Source organism: Ammospiza nelsoni, chromosome 4, assembly GCF_027579445.1.
Source record: "Ammospiza nelsoni isolate bAmmNel1 chromosome 4, bAmmNel1.pri, whole genome shotgun sequence".
Classification (NCBI taxonomy): Eukaryota; Metazoa; Chordata; class Aves; order Passeriformes; family Passerellidae; genus Ammospiza; species Ammospiza nelsoni.
In genome coordinates, this window is record NC_080636.1 from 71,390,545 (window position 1) to 71,411,629 (window position 21,085).

General features: G+C 37.5%; 1 protein-coding gene across 7 annotated transcripts in view; it reads left to right on the forward strand.

The window, feature by feature from the left end:
* Nucleotides 1–21,085, forward strand: part of RAPGEF2 (Rap guanine nucleotide exchange factor 2) — a 185,028-nt gene that overhangs the window by 134,350 nt on the left and 29,593 nt on the right. For 5 of the 7 annotated variants that reach the window (XM_059470295.1, XM_059470297.1, XM_059470296.1 and 2 more), the window contains 7 exons: nucleotides 4,309–4,440; nucleotides 12,938–13,115; nucleotides 14,815–14,951; nucleotides 15,488–15,646; nucleotides 17,261–17,413; nucleotides 17,794–17,958; nucleotides 20,931–21,038. In XM_059470295.1, coding sequence (XP_059326278.1) covers nucleotides 4,309–4,440; nucleotides 12,938–13,115; nucleotides 14,815–14,951; nucleotides 15,488–15,646; nucleotides 17,261–17,413; nucleotides 17,794–17,958; nucleotides 20,931–21,038 — 1,032 coding nt within the window. The remainder of the gene's footprint in view (nucleotides 1–4,308; nucleotides 4,441–12,937; nucleotides 13,116–14,814; nucleotides 14,952–15,487; nucleotides 15,647–17,260; nucleotides 17,414–17,793; nucleotides 17,959–20,930; nucleotides 21,039–21,085) is intronic. The other 2 variants (XM_059470298.1, XM_059470299.1) reach the window with 2 other exon arrangements.

A 21,085-nucleotide genomic window follows, 5' to 3' on the forward strand; every position in this document is an offset into this window, starting at 1 on the left:
TTGTGGTCTGGTAGATATAGCATGTGCTAGATCTAGCTGTGTAAATGTAACAAGAAGACTTTTTTTTACTGTTGTACTAAATAGTAAAGTCAGTACTAAACTATAGAATGGAACAATAGCTCAATACAAGCACTTAAATTATTAAAGTTTTAATAAGATTAAGAGTGCTTAATAATTTAATTAATAATGTGATACTCAGTAGCATGGCAAACATACCTATTGCCATGAAGTTAACTGCCTGGAGATGGTTCCTAGGAAATTTTTTCAGAGTTATAATAGCATGGTTTCATGATGTTCTCTAATCTTGTTCCAATGCAAGTAAGAAATTGGATGTAAATATCCTGGTTTGGGGTAGACCAGCTTTTTGCTGCTTGTTGAATGTTGTGTTCTGCTTACCTGAAAAACATTCACCAAATCTGTTCCAAGAGTAAAGGGTTTGGCTCGTATTGGGTTTGTGTGGCTGGATTTTGGTAGTGTGGGGCCACAGGGCCAACCCTTCTTCCTTGAGAAGCTGCCAGAAGCTGTCCCCATGTCTGATGGAGCCAAACGCAGCTGGTGCCAAGGCAGACCTGCCACTGGCCAAGGCTGAGCTCAGCAGTGACAGTGGCAGCACCTCTGGGATAAGAAACGGAGAGGGACAGGGGGAACAAAAACTGCAATTGCAGCCACAGAAGAGAGGAGTGAGAATGTGACAGGAGCAGCCCTGCAGACACCAAGGTCAGAGAGAAGGAGGGGCTGGAGGTGCTCCAGGTGCCCCAGCAGAGATTTACCCAGCCTGTGGTGCAGGTCATGGTGAGGCAGCTGTGCCCCTCTGCAGCCTATGTTGATCCCCAGGGAAGCAGAATTCCACCTGCAGCCCTTGGAGGACACCCACACCAGAGCAGGTGGATGCCTGTGGAAAGCCCACGCTGGAGCAGGCTCCTGGTGGGATTTGTGACCCTGCGGAGAGAGGAGCCCATGCTGGAACAGGTTTACTGGCAGGAGTTATGACCCTAGAGGGGCCCCACACCAGGGCAATTTGTGAGGAACTGCAGCCCATGGGAAGGGCTCACTTTGAAGGTGATGATGGAGAATTGCCTCCTTTGGAAGGAGAAGAGTGTGAGAGTCCTCCACCCAAGGAGGGAGGAGCAGCAGAAACAGTGTGAGATGAACTGACCACAGCCCCCATTCCTTGTCCCTCCACAGCACTGCAAGGGAAGAGGTTGAGAATTTGTGAGTGAAGTTGAGCCTAGGAAGAAAGGAAGGGTGGGAGGAAGTCATTAAGATTTGAGTTTATTTCTCATTATCCTGTTGATAATAAATTCAGTTAATTTGTCCCCAAATTGGGTCTGTTTTGCCCATGACAGTGGGTGATCTCTCTTGGTCCTTAACCATGAGTCTTGCATTGTATTTGCTCTCACCTGTCCAGCTGAGGAAAGTGACAGAGTGGCTTTGGTGGGCATCTGCTGTCAAGCCCACCACACTTCCATATCAGACTTAAAGAGATGTGGGTTTTCATTGTCATCAGTGCTTCATTTTTTCTCCATTGTGTACAATGCAAATATGAAGTATTTTAAACAGCAGAACATGACTAAAATAGAAATGTATGCATTTCTCACACACATTTTTCATTGACTTTACAGTTTAAATGTTTCAACTTATTTAATTTTTGTATTTCATTTTTTTCTTCACACAGTCTCTCACCTTAACTTTGGGGGGTAGGGCAGTTGAAGTGGATGCTGCTCTCGGGCATGTAGCACAGAGATGTAGTGTTCTGCAAAGATATGAGCATGTGCTTTCTGCTTGTAAATAGTCCTATTTGATTAGGATCAAAGTGACTAGTTAGGTTGCCTAAAGAAAAATGCCTGCTTCTGATCTTCTGTCACCACTTGGCAAGTCCAGCTCAGGCAGCGTGGCTTTGACTTGAGGAGTTACTCTGAAACCAGTAATCACCAAGCAATCAGCTGATTGTCTACAGCCAAAAAGATTCAGAAGGCTTGCTTTTATTTGCAGTGTATTCCATCAGTTATTGTGAAATCCTCTGCCTCTTCCTTTTGCCTTATGTGCAGTAGTGACACACAAATCCTTGCTGTTCATTTAAAACACTGAGTGCAATCATTATATTAAATATAGCTCAATTTAACTTTTTAACATACTAACTGGATTTGCTTTGATGAAAAGTTCTTTAAAATTTTTAATGCTTTGATAAAAAATACATGCTGTTGTTAATGACATGGAGATATTTGCAGGGCACTATAAAATTGAACGTGTTTGGCTGGGTGCCACACTGTGTTCATATACAGTTCCCTATGGAGTTAATATTTATTTGGGATTGCAATAGTTAGTGCTTTATAAAAGGTAAAACCCTCAAAATATATCTGTGTAAGTTATCATTAAATGTGTGAATCTTAGACAATTTGTGCTTGTATCTTAACATAATGTGTAGGATTTCTACTTTGAAATAAACATGGGCTGCTTCAATTGTGCGAGACTGTACTTTGAGAAGTCAGCAACACACTGCAAAAGCTGTGGCAGTTCATTTCCCTTGCATTCTACCTATAGAATATGTACTTACTTGCAGAATGGCTCAAAAAGGATTAAAAAAAATTGTATAGTGGCCTGAATATCAGTATATGTGGTTCAATTATGTGATAACTCAAACTTACAGATTGAAAAGAAAAGCAGCAAAGACCCCAGATACTATAATTCAGTCCCTAATGCTGTATTTTCTCCCTCTGATACTTCAATAACAGTAGTGAGCATAACTAGATTTTTCTGGAGGCAGCATTCATGGCTGTGTGTATTAGAGTATTGCTTTTCTTAATTGCCTTTTCTTTGTTGATGAAGATCAAATCTAGCTCTGGGCTTACTGTAGCTTTTTAGGATTATTAGTATTTGGTTGCTGGTTTTAGCTGCTCTTTCCAGTAAGATACTAGGAAAGAATTATTTCAAATGCAGCCATTTTTGCTATCACTGATGCAGTCATTCTGTGATAATGAAGAAATCATTTTCAGATTTATTAGAATTGGAAATGCCAGTCAGTCAAATAAGACTAAGGTTTGCAGTTGTCTGTAATTTCACTGCAAATCCTAAAGCCAAAGTTCTTTCAGGGCGTGTTCCATAAACAGAACTAAACAAGGCAAACAGCAGTAAAGTCATTCACTATCTTTAGCTGTATAGAGCTAATAATTTTTTCTAGCATGTTCTCTTGTGACTTTTTTCCCTAACCTTTTATACTGATTGGCTTATTCTCTCTTAATGCTGAATGAGATCTTATTTCCATTTCCATCCAGGGAGAGCAAGCACTAGGGTTACATTCATAATTGACATGGATGGACACACTGCATGTGACATTTTTCATACAAACACAACTCCTTAGGGATGAGAGAATCTGCCTTGACTGAGTTGAAACAAAATTAATGAACAAAGATTTTTGGTTTTAATTATTGAAGAATTTATTGCAAACCAAAATTGATACATTAACATACTTTTATTAACTAGCTGTGGGATACAGACTTCTTGGGGAGAAGAGTAATTTGCCCCTGAAATAGCATTTAAATATTTCTTCAGACAGCAAATATTTTGCTTTGTCAAAGTTCGCTTTCTGCAGTCTGGAAATGTTTACAGTTCTTAAAGATTTTCATAGAAGCTGTGGGCATAAAGCAATAGTAGAAATATAAATCACAAATCTTGGTGAATGTTTGTTAAATGATCAAATATACTGTCTCAATTCAATCTTCAGCACTGCATGTGAGCAAACTAATTCCAAGATTATAGCTCTTTGTAATTGTGTCAATCTTCCCACATTTCCTATTTGCTGTCATATTATTTGGCTCAAAGTATAATGGATAGCTCAGTGACTTGGATTTTCCTTGTCTCTAATGTATTTTGTCAACTTGAGACACAAAAGTTTACCAAATCCAGAGCAGTGCTGGTTGATTTTTTAAAGAAGTATGTGACTTAACTCCCATCCTGCAGGAAACCATTGATTTTGGAAGTGGCACAATATTCATATACATTTTAATTCTATCCAAACCCCACAGCGAGCTACTGAACAGTTTTGGCATGTTGCTTCACTAATGTTTGTCCTCAGATACATGTTTTTCCTGAATCTCTTATATTTGCAATATTTTGGTGGTATTTTGCTGACCTCTGCATGAGTTAAAAAAGCTGCATAACTCTAAATTTTTATGCTGCATTCTCAAGCCCCAGTGGTTTTCTTAAGTAGTTGGTACTGGCAGAGAGTAAAATATGACATATATGATTTGAATTAATTTTGCTGTGTATCTCCCTCAAATTGTAATGATGCTTTTTCTGCTCCACCTATAGCTTCCTGCAGATTTCACAAAGCTGCACCTTACTGACAGTCTCCACCCACAGGTGACCCACGTTTCATCTAGTCACTCAGGATGTAGCATCACTAGTGATTCAGGAAGCAGCAGCCTTTCTGATATCTACCAGGTAAGACTGGAAGGGATGCTGATGGGAGGTGCAGTTGCCAGCAGTTTTGCACTTAATAGCTGAATGTCCTTGCTATTGTCACTTTTGAGTACTTGAAGAAGTGCTCAATAGACTTCAAAAAAATACTTTTTGTTTGAATTGTAATGATTTCAGGCTTTAGGTGTGTTGGGTTCATAATGCAGAGCCTATTCAATGGTGGGAAGAAACAAATGTGGAGTGGGCAGCCCGTGCTTGAGGGGCATATTTCTATTTCCCCGCCCTGTAGAAACGTGATGCCAACCTCTTAGCAGTGCTTCCTCTCCTGGCCATCCTCAGAAAGGTGGGCAGGTTGAAGTGGTGGTGCTTCTTAAAGTTATACTTCTGAGGTGACTTCTTCTTGTAAAGCTCTGTGCTGGTAATTGGGCACAACTTGAGTTTAGAGAGATTCTGAAACTGATCCAGAGTTTAAATATAAATTGGAAAAAAGTCTAAAGTGAAATAAAATGAGGAATTATGCATTTTTCACTTGATGTTTATGGTTCTTGCAATGTTGGAGGAGGAGCTGCCCTGATAGGGAAGTGTACCAATTTGTTACTCTGAAAGGAAGGAATCAAATCCAATTAAAATATATTTCTATCGAAATAATCATAAAGTAGTGAGACCACTTCAACATGAAGTACTGTTAACTAGAAGAGGATAGTGGTTTTTTGAGATGCTTCTGGAATTGCAAATGTAGTCATTTAAATAACAGGAAAAGCATATCTATAAATATGTGAAAGTTCATCTGTGGTCATAGTTGAAGAATATAGTCTCTTTCAGGTGAATAAACTTATAGGCTTCTTTTTGTGAAAGAAGATAGGCTATAAAAAGATCACAGTTCAATTTAGACAGTAATTACAATAATGCAAAGGTTTATTTTTGCAAAACTATCAAATTAGCTGAATACTTAAAGCATAGCTTATGTCAGTCAAGTAGGTTTGTCAGAATTTCTTCTGAAGACAGGATAACTTTGAGATATGATTTATATTGTGAGACTAAAGAAGAACTAAAATCAGTTTTGTTCTTCTAGTCTTCTACAGATTTTCATTCTTTTCATTACAGAGATTTCCACTATAACAGAAAAATAACAAGTACCTCCAGAGGCACAGCTGTAGGTGGCATGTAGTTACAGTCATACAGTTATTCTTGAGATAAGTTGGAAGTAATTTTTTGCAAACTTTCAGCAAAACACTCTTAACTGTGAAAAAGATAATTGAATTTCTATGCAATTAATAAAAAACCCAACCAAACAACATAGAAGAACTAAAGAAACCTCAGAAAAATACTTCTCTATGTAGTTGCCAACCTGGTCTATGACTCCTACTGGTTTCATTTGCAGCGTTGGGATCAACATACTGGTTGTTGTTTGGAGAGAGTTAATGGTATACTGAAGTATTTACACAGATAAAATTTACTCTTTAAGTATTCTTTTAAACTGAATTTACAAACATAATGCATAATCCATTCTTAAAAATATGATCTAGTTTCTTCACTTAATCTGCAATTAATACCACATTTAAAGGTGACTTGGCACAGTTTTATCAGGAACTGTGTAATTACACAATGTCAAAGTATGAGTAACCTATGTCCATATCTACATCCAGAAATATGACCATGTACTGTAAAATGCAACCTCATCTTTTTGTCTTAATACATATACTTGAAGGAATGTTTATTAATGAAATGGTAAATTCAGGTGTGGAAACTGATAAGATTCTTAAATTCTTAAATTTAACTTAATGGTATGAAGTATTGTTTACCTTGATTTCTCAAATTCTGGTAAATCATTAATTTCTGGCCTCAGTTTCAGTCATAAAGGAATGTAATGTAGCAGTGTTAGGCTAGGTTCAAGTACTGCCAAAAAAAAAAAACCCCAAACCAAAACAAAATAAAATGGCTGTAATTTGACTCCTCTAGGCCCAAGTAAAGGATTAAAGAGAAATATTTTTTTTAAAGAGAGAGTGAATCAGTCATTCTCTCTCAATTGTTTGCCTTGCAATTCTCTCCCAACTGTTTATTCAAAACTAGTAAACCATAACCAAGTCATCAACATGTTATTTTTTTTTTCCTTCAAATTTGATAAGTCTTAGATAAAGCTCATGATCATTATCCCTTTGATTCTTTGATTTTCTGTATTTAATGGCATTTTTCTGTTTAGTAGGGTGGACTTGGATTCATTATGGCTAAGTAGAAAGCAATGATTTAGCAAGATCATCATTTTGTCTTGCAGTTGATAGAAAAAAAATTGTTTTAAAAATGATATTATTTAGATCATTACTGCTGAAATCTGAGGTGATATGTCATGTACTGCATCCCATAAGTATTAGTTCTGTAGCCTTAAGAGCAGCTGCTTCCAGTGAAAATATGTTCATGGCCTTTTAAGATTTTTTTAAATAAATCATGAAGCTGACTCTTCAGATGCTTTCAGCATTGAACTGAGAATACTTCCTTTTAAATATTAATGTGGTCTCTAAATTTGTTTGTCAGACGTTGCACATGAAAGAACTTCTTTTAGGATAAGAAATACTTACCAAAATAAAATCAACCTTTGTGTTTACCCCACCCAAGTTTCAAAACCATCAGGTGCTAATTAGTAAGGTCCTTAAAAACTGTTATTTTTATTTTAGGAAGTTAGTTCAAGTGACGAACTCTGTAGGGTGACTTGAGAGGAAGGGGATGCTGAATGTCAGTAGTGTGTGTTGGCTTGTATTTGCCAAGAACAATTCCTTGCTTCTGCCTTTTTTTGACATCTCATGTGTGGCTGCTTACTCTTGATTGCTAGGCCTAGTTAATGATTCTTAAATGAACACATATACCTGTTCCTATAAGCTCCTGGATGCTTCCTGCTATACCTGCTAAATGTATTACCAGATGATTGGAGAGTGAGGAGATGTAAGCTCATGGCTGTGTATGATTGCCCCTCCCTGTTTTGGGAAGCATTGTTGTGTTGGCTCAGCTCTTTGCCAGCCTTTCTTTGCCTTATCCTGTGCTCAGACTGGTGGCTTCCTGCCACACTGACATGCCCTCAGTGCCTGCCCAGATACCACTGTCGGTACAGGAAACCAGGAACATCCTTTCTGAGACCCTCCCAGGATGTGCCTATTGCTTGGAAATTGTCAAGGTGTCAGCTTTGTTTTCTCATGGTCCTGATATGGTAGCTCCTAGGAGAAAGGTCCACCCTTCAGCAGCTCTTCCTGAGTGAGACCAGTCCTTTGTGTCTCAAACCACAGAGTCCATGCAGCCTGCCCTTTAGTCACTGTATGCAAAATAAAGACATTTTACCTTAAGATAAAGCCACTCTTTCTGACTGTATCAGCTGCTGAAGTGCAGGGCTCTGGCTGATGCCAGAGTGGCTGGAACAGATCAGGTAAATTGTCCTGTGGACTGCCACCCCTGCTTTTTCAACGAAGCCCAATGCAGTTCCTTATCACTCCTGTAAATTCAGGGCCTCTTAATGTACTCTGTGACTTCCAGAGTCCATGTTCTGTATGCCTGTGCTCCTGGCAGACGTTGCTCCATTCTGAGAAGGAGGCAATCTTTGGCAATGAGGGGGGGATGCTGTTCCTGGTGGGTTGTCTGCATTGCTGCACATTTCCATCTTCAGTGAGGAAAACTGCTCAGACTGACTTCTGTGACACATGTGGGCTGCTGTGTTATAAATTTTGGGGTGGATAATGGGGTAGATAATGAAAGAACAACTATGGAGAGCACTGTGAAAATCTTGAACTGAAGGAGTTTTAAGGTATTTCGTGGACATTTGCACTCATGTCACTGTAGCATAAAAAAAAATGTTATTACCTTAGATTGTGTATGATTTCTGTACATGTAATAATTATAGTTGATTGTAGTACATGTGAGAACTACTTAATAAATACATATTATAGTTGCACGGATTGAATTTCATTGTAATTTTTTGATATTGTAAACTTTTGTGTAGTCATCTGAAAGCTAATTTAAAACAAAACTCCAGACATGACTTCTCTCTCTGTGGAGACACTGAATCCAATGTGACTATATGACATGAGGGAATATTTCAAGCTAATGTGACTTCTGCAAGTCATTTAATGAGACAGGCAGAGCCAGTGTTCTTGGTGTTTTTATTGGTATCAGCTTAAAAATTAGAAAGTAAAAATGAGTAGTTTTGGTAATAGACATTCTTATTTTCATTTTTTAGTTCATTTTTTAGCCCTTAAATGACAGTGGTTGGAAAGTAATGTGGAGATGGTGTTTTTGAACTGAGCATGGCTTCTTTCTTTGTTAGCTTTGTGGAATTGAAGGAGTGCACCAGGCAGCGAACGTATATTTCTGGCTTGTGCAAGGAGTTTCTTCTGTTCTTTTTTTTTTCTTTTTGTCCCTGTTTTTTTTCTCTTGTGTGTTTAGAGATTTTGAATTGTTGATTTTAGGTGGTAACAATTGTTACAAGGCGAATTTAGTATTCAAAATGATACAATGTTTCCTGAAGAAAGTAATTAGATTTCTAGAAAAGTAAAGGTTAAAATAGTCTGTTTAAAATAAAAAGAGATCAGTAGTGAGTGTGGTTATTTTAAAGGTTGTCTATTTTTTCTCTTTATGTTACTGTCAGTTGGAAGTTTTTCCCAAACCAGCATAGAAAGAAAACCATGAAGGGCACTTAAAACAGAGCCAGTCATATAAGCAGCTCTCCAAGTCTTCCCACTTTCTTTCCCCTAGTAAGGGTGGGGAGTGTGTGATGAAGTTGTTTCACTGGAGTGAGAGTTACTTGGTTGAGTAGAGGTAGTGATCGCCCATAACTTCTAATCTGTTTTCTCAAGGAACTCAAAAATTAAGTGGAGGAAGAGGAAGTCAGGCAGTAAATGAAATCATCTTCTTGAGCTGCTCATGTAGTCCACCACCTCTCTCATTATGCTCATTGTCATGGTGCATCTAAAAAATCAAAGACCAGTAGAGCTGGCATTCACTGGTTTCCTCTCCTGCCAATCTGAAGTGACCAGAAGGGTCTCCACCATTTCCCCAGTCTGACCCAGGGAGAATGAATGCTATTCTTCTTCTCTTAATCCTCCTCTTCTTCTTCATGTCAATCAAGGAACCAAAGGCTAACCAAGAACTTAGACAAAGCTTCTTTTAGTTTACATCTTTACCCTGGTTATTTCACAGTATTTGTTTAATTATCACTCAAATCTGGAAGTGTGTTTGGACTTCAAGATCCTCCTCAGTTGAAGCAGCTAGATTTTTATTGGTGCAGTGTTAACCTTTAAGCCACTGCTTAAAACTGGTCAGATTCTCCTTAGGTGTCAATATGAAATACTACTGCAACTCAGGCTTGAAAACGTCTGTCTTAGTCTCTTAACTGTCATGTTGGTGATGTGACAAATAAAATTTTAGGATGTCACTATTATGAGATTGGAGAAAATTTTTGAAGCTTCAAAGCACAGAAAATGGAAAGATGACATGAGAAATTTGCTATCACAGTTTGCTATCACAATGGAGAGACATTGTTTTGTACTTCAGGCTGCAACCAACATTTTTCTTGCATTTTTGTTGCATGCAATCTTTTCAGATTTATTTAAGTGAAACTAATTTCTCTTATTGCCCAAGAAGCAAAGTATAACATGCACCCAAGAATGGCAGTTCTGAGGTGTATTTCATCCTTGGTTACATGCCCTGAGAAGATGTAAGCCTCATGATTGACTGTAGTACAAATTCTGTTGGATATTCATCATTTGGGTTTTTGGTGGCTGAGGTTCATAAGGAATCCCCCATGCCCAAAGGAGCTCATGGGGGTTTCCCCTTTAATCCTAGACAGATGCAAGGCTATTGCTTAGTAACCAAGGGTTCCTGTGCAGACATGATTGGTTTTTCTCACAGAGGAGGGGGTACAAAAGCACTCAGAGTAGTTGGGTCATGAAGATTAATGTCTCAGCAAGAGGACCTTGAATACTTGACATCATACATGCTGCTACTAAACCTAGAAAAGCTGTTTGCGATGTATAAACACAAGGAGCCCTCGAGGTTTTCTTAGTTTTCTGGTTTGGTTTTTTTGATTGGTTTTTGTTTGTTTGTTTGTGGAGTTGGGGTGGGGGGCCATGGATTTGTTTGGTTTGGTTTTTGTTTTGTTTTGTCATGCAGAAAGGCTACATTTGTCTTTCTTTTCCATCTTTTGTGCGATCATAGAGATTTCAGAAAGTTGTTTGAAAACATGTATTTTTTTTCTTCTAAAGGTGTTTTTAAAGGTGTCCTAAATTAACAAACTTTCTTATTACATTGTAGATTGTTGCATTCAATGCTGAGCTTCTTTTTGCAGTGGTTTGGGTTTTTGGCAGGAAATTAGAAGTAGTTGCTTTTCATGCACCAATAGCTCCACTTGTCAAAAAAAAAAAAAAAAAAAGAAACAACAAGTGTAAATAGTGATCATCTTTGGGAAATCTTGTAGCCTTTAGTAGTATTTGTAAAGTGTTTTCTGAGTCCAAAGTTACATTTAATTCAGTGTGAGAATTTGTTTTAAATATCATGGACTCTTTTTGATAATAGAGTTCAAGAGTTTTCGTTTTGTTTAATTGCTTTAACACAGTAAAATAACTTATCTTTTAAATCAGATGTTGTACAATAGATGGAAGTTTCTTGTCTGTTAGCATTGTATGACAAAATTAAGGTCTGCATTAATTTTGGCATTGTGCTTTTGAGAGAGCTTAATCTGGGCAGGGAGGAGGGGCATTTGTTAGTGATGGGAAGGTTTGCAAAATTGACTGTGAATCAGTCCCACTGTCACTGGAATTGTCACTGCTGGAAACTTCAGATTCTGACAGATTGGTGTCATAAGCTGTGTGTCTACTGACTCATCACCACTAATTTTTCCACCAGTCGCTTTTGATGAAGGCTATTTTGAAAGAGTAGTTACAGCAGCTGTTTCAAATGTATCACAGGGAATGGGCATGTTAAACACAGGAAGACTGCTCATAAAATACTGCTATCTGTGCTATGTTTTGGAATTTGTTTTTATGCCAGTAACATCTTTCCTTATCCTGGTTAAAAAATGAGCAGCATTTTTTCTTGACAAAAGCAAAACCAAAAAAGCCACTAAACCCCCAAAATGAACAACAACAACAACTAAAAAAACCCCAACCCAAAACCGCAAAGTGAGAATAATTTGAATATTGCATAGATGCTGTTATCAGGCTTTTTTTTATATTAACAAGTCCCAGTTACAAAGCTTGTGTTGTGCTGTAGGACAGAAGCATTTAAGACTCTCACTGGCTGCCCCTGATCCATCTCCAGCCATATGCTGCTGTTCATGAGGTGGCTGTGTATAGTGGCATTAAAGTGACAGATGTCGGCCACAGATAGGGAGGCAGGAATAGGGGAGATGATTCTACAAAATTACCAATGCAATTTCTCTTACCTTCCCTGTGTTCAGAGAGTGACCTAGTTTTGTGGGTTGTCTTTTTCACCAGTCTGAGATAGATTGATGAAACAAGCTTTAGTAGCTGTCTTTGTCCCATGTTGTATTTTTCAATACATTGTGTGCTCCAGGAGTCTCAGAAACAAACCATCCCTTTAAGGCCTGTGAAACTGGATTTCTCAAGCCATGGCTTAAAACTTGCTCATTAGAAGCTTGCATTTCCTTAAAAATTGTCATAGCTAAGCCTTGGCAGCTGCTGTGGTATTAAATCAGGTTGTGAGAAAAGGCAGCCGTATCAGCCATGACAAACAAATGTTTGTGGGATGCATTAAAGTGTTCAGTCTTCACACTCAATCATTTTGGAAATATTTAAATATCAAATTAAAATATATTTACCTTTAGGTGCTATACTAATGGCCTTAGTCTGGACTATGTTTTCATTCATTTTAAAACAATATGAGGGAGGTTAAATTTGACAGATATTCTGGGTAGTCCATCTGTGGTGTTTAAGCAATGACTTTGCTTTTTTCTGCATCTGTAAATTCTTAGGCAATTTATCAGCAAATGAAAGCCATATTTAACCACGTTCAACTGGAATTGTAAAACAAAAGTACAGTCCTAGGTGACTAAGAGATAGCAAAATTTCTGTAGCATTCTGATGCTGTTTTTATTTCCCCAAACTGTCTGTTTAAAATTATGCTGCTTTCCTAAGTGTCTGTAAATTTGGAGTGAGCACAGAAATTGTCAAATGAAAACTGTTTATTGAAAAAAATTATATTCAGCTAACAGTTCAAGACATTGCTGCTTGAAATGCAAGAGCCTTCAATCCCCCCAAGACCCACAGATTAAGTAATGTCTGTTGAACCCTTTGTTTGTGTGACTGATTGAAACAAATGTTAAAAGTCATATTTAAACACAGTGGGTTTGGACTGATAAATTGTTAGTTGTTTTAAAAAGATATAAAAAGAAAAAAGCAATATAAAAATATAGAATAAATTTGGGTCATCTGCTAGATGTTAGAATTCATCTCTGTACATTTAACCAGGAAACTGCAGCAGTAAATAACATATTTGAATGTTTTCTAATTGTTTATGCACTAATTAGGCTACAGAAAGTGAGGCTGGTGATATGGATCTCAGTGGATTGCCAGAGACAGCTGTGGATTCTGAGGATGATGATGATGAAGAAGACATTGAAAGGGCATCAGATCCTTTGATGAGTAGGGATATTGTAAGAGACTGCTTGGAGAAAGACCCAATAGACAGGACAGATGATGACATTGGTAAGTATTGCAATGTAGTAAAATGTTGTCAAATATGTTCTTATTCACCCCCAAAAACTAAATTTTTGAGCTTGGAGTTTTATTTTAATCATTGGCCTTTGTAATTGATAAGGTTAGTGTTTATTGTTATTGTTTTTGTATAAGTATATATATAATGTGAACAATTAAAGAAAATGCATATAATGTGAGTGAAACCTATTACTTGCTGGCCTTTTTGATCTCAAGCTTCAGCTTCTAATTGATATCAGAGCAGGTTTATGAAGGAGATGTCATTGAAAACTGGAGAACAGAACCTTGGCAAGGGTGACATTAATGTTAGCACTGCTTCTCACAGTATATTTTTAATTGTCAGTTGTGACATTGTGACTTGACATTTGTTGCAAACATTGGAGCCTTTAAAACCTTAACATAAATGTGCATCTAATCAAACTAATTTGCTATGTTAACATACGAGTAAACACATTGAAAGCAAAGCAGAACTAGAATCCAAATTTTAATCTAATCTCTTTCACTGGGGGAGATATTTTTATTTTATTGAAGTATGACTAAATGATGATTGAGGTTGATTATCAGATGATTAAGGGACTAGAGCATCTCTTATGCAAGGAAAGTCTAAGAGAGCTGGGGCTCTTCAGCCTGAAGGAAGCTCAGGGGATCTCATTAATGTATAGAAATACCATGGGTTGAGGGTGTGAAGATGATGGAGCCAGGGTCTTCTCAGTAGTGCCCAGTGAGAGGACAAAGGGCACAAACTAAAACACAGTAGGCTCCATCAGAGCACTAGGAAATGCTTTTTTTCTGCTGAGACTGAGGACTGGGAGAGGTTATCAGAGCGGTGTCAGTATTCCTCCTTGAAGATATTCAAAAGGTGTTTGGATGTGTTCCTGGGAAACTGACTCTAACGTGGCTTTGCTTGAGCAGCTAGGTTTGACCAGATGACTTCTGGAAGTCCCTTTTAACCACAACCTTTCTGTAATTCACAGTAAATAAAAAAATAGAGAAAATACGGGGTCCTATTGAACTCTTTCAGTAGACATTTTAGATCAAACTGGATGAAAAAACGATTTTGGGGCATATAATCACTTGGCAGGACTGCTAAAATTAAGTTCTGTAGTTATGAACAGCATAAAAAATGAAAATACAGGAAGCTCACTGTTGAGTACAAGTGTAACTCAAGTGCAGGTAGAAGACAGAGCAGCAGCAGTCACCTTTAAGACAGTAATCCAGTAATCCTGTCTGGTCCATCTGAGAGGAACTTTCTGGTGAAACCACCAGACAATGATCAAGTACAATTTACTGTTAAGCCTAGACTAGGAGGTGTTGGCTTTACCAAACAACTTGCTCAATTTTGTGACATTTGTCTTGCTGTGTTTTATATAGTCCTAGTCACAATGAAATTATTTCCCTGACTGCGGTATTAAAAATATCATTGGTTGTATTCAGAGCTCTTGGTTACATTACAATCCTTCCATTATGCTGACTTTTACTTTGCAGGGTTTCTATTGATGATATGACCAGCCAGTCTGTGTCTACAAAATACCCAGTAATTAAAACAGGCCACTGTACATGATTTATTAGTATACAGAAACGATTGTGCAGCATTTTAGCTTAAGCAGCCTCAGGCATCTTGCTGAAGAGCTGTCTTTACTGTGCTTTGTTGTTTTGACATGCACGACTCAGTGGGCTTTTTCTCCTTCAGAACAACTACTGGAATTCATGCATCAATTGCCTGCTTTTGCCAACATGACAATGTCAGTGAGGAGAGAACTCTGTGCTGTGATGGTGTTTGCAGTTGTGGAGAGAGCAGGAACTATTGTACTAAACGATGGGGAAGAGGTCAGTAGCAGTTGCTTTTGACTCTCCTATTATACCAAACATCCCGATTCCACACGGTTAAGATCCTCTTTTGTTACTTAACAAAAAAAAGAAAAAAAAAAAAGAGAAAAAAAGCAACATTCAGGTAAATCAGAACTCTTTTTGTTCTGGATTTTCTGAAAGCTTTTGTTTAGGCGCTCACACATTTCTTAAGCAATAAAACCAGAAAGCATTTTCTGTATTGTACTAAATGCTTCCTGCCTATTTGAGCTCATCTGGGGACTTTATTTCAGTGTTCAAGTGCTGTTTTAAAACTTCCTTTATCTCTTTTTCCACAGTCTTTCATTACCTCTTAATAGTAAAGATGAGCTTAAGATCCCAGTTTTCTTGAGCTGGAAATAGCTGTACATTTAAGGAAAATTAGCTTATTAAATTGTTAATAGGTGCTAGAAAATAAATTTTGCCTTAGAACAATTGTGAGAGTTGTATTTATATAGTATGATTTTAAAATGTTAACTGATTTGGTCTTCACATATCCTGCAATATTTGATTTGTAGCTGGATTCCTGGTCAGTCATTTTGAATGGCTCTGTGGAGGTGACATACCCTGATGGAAGAACAGAGATATTGTGCATGGGGAACAGTTTTGGTGTTTCCCCCACTATGGAAAAGGAATACATGAAAGGAGTGATGAGAACCAAAGTGGATGACTGCCAGGTAGAGTGTCTGTGGTACAAGCAAATTCACACCCACACAGGTGTCATACAACTCAATAATGAGACCCAGTTTTATTTTAAACTGAATACATGTAAAATATCCAGTGGGTAACCCCAGACAGTAGTTGGGCAATGTGGCTTCTGCATACCCACAGTCTGGGAAATGGAGTTATCTTTTTCAGGGTAAAGGATCATTTTGCATGAAGATATTTGTCTACATACTGTTTCCAGAAGGCGAGGGCCACCAGCCGTGCATCCACTGCTTTCACTGTTCCTTGGGAGGATCTCAAGGTCCATTAGCCATGACAGGCTCCTTCCCTTCTGCAGCTAATAGCCTTTCTTCCTTACTCAACTCAGCTTCTGAATATCAGAGGAATACAAACTTTATGTCCTGTGGTTTGAGTGAAAGATCTAATTTTGGCTAATCTGACCTTTCAAGGAAAAAGCTTTGATGTTTGCTGTAATACAAGCAGTCAGATGTAAAGAATGCTTTTCATAGCATAAAACTACTGGCTGAATCTGGTTATATGGTTGTTATTTGCTTATTCCCATCCAGAAAATTATAGCATAGCCGTGGGTGAATTAAGCATTTTGCTTGGTCCTGATGGCTAATTAGCTTCAAGTAGATGACCTTTGAAAGGGGTGAAAATGTGTGTTCATAGAGTCACCTGGTTTAGCTTGGCCATCTAACTCCCAAAATGTGCATAAATGGTTTCTCATTAGAGTAATATTTTCAGCAAATCCAAACTGTGGAACTTCTGTTTCAGCTGCTACTAGCTGCTGGAAAAATGAAATGATGTGTAAATGAATTTAAAGAGAAAATACTGTCTCTGATTCTTGGGCCATTGTCCTAAGTCTGTACAGAAGGATTTAACAACTTTTCAACCATAAATAACACTGTTTCTTTCAGTTAAATACCCGGATTCATATAATAAGGTAGTTTAATCTTGCCCCCCAAAAGAGATAAGCATATAATAATTTGTGTACAATGTAGTTTTTTTCCAATTTGTTATGGTTGGTCTTAATTATATTTGCATAGTGTGGGTATTAGGAACATTCCTAAGATATTTATTCTTGCACTTATTCTTGGCTGAACTGATGATTGTAGAAAATAATTTTCCTGTTGTATGCTTTAAGCCAAGAAATAATTTCTTTCTTCGTGCCTGCACTAATTAATTGAATAAATGTTCTTTTTCTTACTAATTGACTTCAATAAAATAGCTATTAAAAAACAAGATTATTTACCAAAACAATAGCCACAAAAAATAAAAGCTGGGTTTTCACTTAACTCTTCTAAATACCACAAAAGAGCTGGGCTTTCATCTACAGCAGTGGGGAGGTCAGAGCAGCTGAACGAGAATGGCTGGGAATGCTAAATCATATTGCTCTGATGGATCTTGGTCTCCTCAAATGCAGGATTGTAGTGGCAGTGCTGTGCCTGTCTGTTCATCTGCTTGGTAAGGCTGAACTGCTGGAAAGACAAAAACTATTGGAAAGGCTCACTGCAGGTTGAGGAGCTACTTTATTTTGTCTGTTGATTGAGTACTTGCACCTTAAGTCTAAATGCTCCTCTGAAGATTTAACATTCAACGCTGGTGTGTGATGATTTTTCCAGTTTGTTTGCATAGCCCAGCAAGATTATTGCCGCATCCTCAATCAAGTGGAAAAGAACATGCAGAAGGTGGAGGAGGAAGGGGAGATTGTGATGGTGAAGGAGCACAGGGAGCTGGACCGCACTGGAACGAGGAAAGGCCACATTGTCATCAAGGTAAGAGGAAAAGAGAGTGTCTCTTGAAAAAGTCTGTGTTCTGCAAACCTCGCAACTTGGCAAGTTAGGGCCAGGATCAGTTGAGGTGTATATTGTAGAAGTAAATATTTGAAAATGGACTGTTAATATTTCTAGATTTTTTAAAAATAATTATGCATGTTGACAACTAGGTGATTTCTATACAGCTTAATTACATAATTTTTTTTACGTTTCTTAATACAGTGGTCAAGCTGTTGTGTTTGCTTAGCACATCAGTTAATGGATGGCAGTATTTCTAGTGTGATGAATCTTCATTCATTCAGTATGTTACAAGAAAACAAATTTGCATGTGTTGAAAATGTGTTAATAAGTATGATTTTTCAATTTTTTGCTATCAATAGGGAACAGCTGAAAGGTTAACAATGCATTTGGTGGAAGAGCACTCTGTGGTAGACCCAACATTTATAGAAGACTTCCTGTTGACGTATAGGACCTTTCTTTCCAGCCCAATGGAAGTGGGCAAGAAGTTGTTGGAGTGGTTCAATGACCCCAGCCTCAGGGATAAGGTGAAAATCTCATGAATCATGTATTGTTACCATTCACATTGAAATATAAGAAATAAGAATAAAATATGCTTTAGAGAGAATGACTAAATTGAATAAGATACAAATAGCTGGTGACATATTTTAATGGCAGAATATATGGCTAAAACTAAGAACATTTTTTCCCCTTATTTTGTTTAAATATTACTGTGTTCATGCAAGGTAAATTGCCCATGCTTTACCTTGCTGTGTTTTTACAACTTAATTGCTTACAGGTATACAGGAATATTTTTTTCCAATTGTATTTTTATTTAATGTAATTCAGTAGAATTTTATTGTGTCTCCAAGTTTGAGCATATGATAAGTTTTGTGTTTTCTGTACATATTGCTAGTTAATTCAATGTGGCAAACATGATTTTTTTTTAAAGGAGAATAGGACATTCATGCATTGTTAAGAATCTGTTGTGCTTTATGTAGCATTAAGAAAAAAGCCACCAAGCCCAACCCAAACACAAGAAAGCAATCAGATATCTTCTTCCCTAAACAGAATTTCCATGATGGAAGAATAAGGCACATCCAGTCTTGGCACACTGGCCATTGAGGCTTTATCATCCTTCAAAATCTATTGCTTTATTTTCTCTTGTATGCAACTTTTTTGTATGCTAAAAAAATTCTAAAAATTTCCAGATGCCCTTTTTTTTTATAAATTTGAAACCATGGGAATGATATAAGTACAATGAAAGAGACATTTGGTTTTCAGCTTTTATTTAAATCTGTGTATTTCTTCCAGAAATGTTAGTATAGCTGTGCCTTGAAGGAAGGGTCTTATATATGACAGAGGGTAGGCTTCGCAGCTGATACTGCTCAGAGTTACAGTATTGGAGCTCATCTTTAAAGTTATGTTGCTTGTTCTCCAATGGACAATCCCCTCAACCTCTAAAAGCATGAGCCAGCATGATACAAGCCACAGTTGCTTGTACCAGTCTGAAGACAGAACAGCTCTTTGTTCTGCTGCCTCAATAACCAACCTTTTCTGACCTCCAGCAGCACTGACAGAAAGTCAGGAGGCAGAGAACAGCTTGGGACAAGTGGAGATAAGCAAGTAGGGAATGAGGAATCTGGAAGATTTTGGCTGTTTTGTACTGGGTGCTGATAGACAGTAAAGGGAGTGAAAGGGGTGAGTAAAACTTCCTGGGGATGATGAGTAGTCAGGAGCATTCAGAGTGGGACACTGGACATCCAGCCTTAGCAATGATTTTGCCCTGCAGCAAGTTATTTGATTTTACAGCTTTAATCCTCTTCTAATGCTGTTCCTGACTTGTGACACAAGTAATGGCATTCCTCTGGAAGTCAGAATTCAGCTCCTCCTATCTCAGTGTCCTCTGGGTGCAGATGAGTAAGTCCCAACTCCAAAAGCAGCATTGACAGTGAAGCTGTCACCGCAGTAGTTTAAAATACATTGCGTGGTACAGCTTGCAACTTCCCAGACAATTTGAATAATCTGCAGTTACCCTAAATTTAACCAGACATTGTCTGGATCTTCCAGTGTCATCCACAGTAATGAAAAATATCAAAACTGTTTAACAGGAATGAAGTTCATCTTCATTTTCAAAGGTGCAGAAATCTCAAGTATTTTCCTGTGGCTGGGAGCTGCACATGTAGAGCTGGCTAGTTGCCTTCAGTTGAAATCTGAACTTGAGGAGTTCTGAAGTACTTGGTTAGTTTGGTCATTAATTTCAGCACTTTTGAATTAATTTCCTTTCTGGGGTAAAAGGAAAACTACTTAGAAACTTTGAGGGTGGCAAGGATTGGTTTTGCATGCCTGGTGTCAGACCTTTGGCACATGGGGCTGCAGAGGTTTGGATTTTGTGCAGACACGAAGAATGGGTGGGGGTTAGCACTAATTAAAATTAGTATGAGACTTTTAAATTGTGTGAGACTTTGTTCTTAAGTGTTAGGTTTTGAAATGTTTAGAGATTTATCCCTACTGATTTACTTTCCTAGCATAAAAGAAGAAATGCAGCTGTATTTTTAGAGGTAGCATTGAGTGGCACAACTGTTTGGGATTCAGCAACTTTTTAAAAATAGCATTAATCAATACTAATTCAAGACACCAAAATACTTGTGTTTTGTCAGGACAAGTGCTGCTGATATTCCAGGTCAAATCACATACTAAAAGAAGAATATTAGAGTAAAAGCATATAGTTTTAAAAAATGCTGGTCTTATTTTGTGGCTTTACCTTCATTACTATTAATTAATAGTATTTCTTCAGATTTTTTCCTAAGAAACTGTAAAGTACCAGTTAAGATTCTTCTCAACTCTATCATCATAATTGCTTGGGGGGAATAGCTGGTGGAAGGAAAAAAGGAGGAGTAAATGGAAAGATTGGCTCTGAGGAAAGGAATTGCTGTTAAAACATCTTTCCTGCTTCTTGCAATATCTTGTTTTTCCTGCCTCTCTAAACATAGAGGAGCTGTTTTACAGAGCTAAATGCAAAATGAAGTTAATGGTGGCACATCTAAAGACTTAGGAGATTCAAGGGCCATTATTAGACTGTATTGTAAGCTTTGTGATCCTGTGCTTGGAGAACTAAGCAGATTTGGAAATGTACATGAACAGGAAATTGTTATAAGTCAGAAATGGATCTACCTTGTTGCCTTCTACCTGTGTGCACTATTTCTTATTAATAAAATTTGATACAGCCAGTGTTTTCTGACTTGCAGCATTCATTATGAAATACAGCATACAATTGCTTATACAAGTGAAAGCAATTATGATACTTAATTTTTTCTATTCTCCTGATATATAATTGCATATTAGTGAAGTTTGATTTGGATGTGTATATATATATATATATATATATATATGTATTATTTAAGATTTCAGTGAAAATTTACAGGGCCCTTAATGACCAGTATTTTTAAAGGACTTGGCAGTAGTGTTGTTCTGATTATTCCAGCAGAATTTATAACTTGTAATATTGATGAATTTTCAGGTTACACGGGTAGTATTGTTGTGGGTGAACAATCACTTCAATGATTTTGAAGGAGATCCTGCTATGACTCGATTTCTGGAAGAATTTGAGAACAATTTGGAGAGGGAGGTAAGAGTGAGGGTTTTTTTCTGACAACTTGGGATAACAGGGAATAG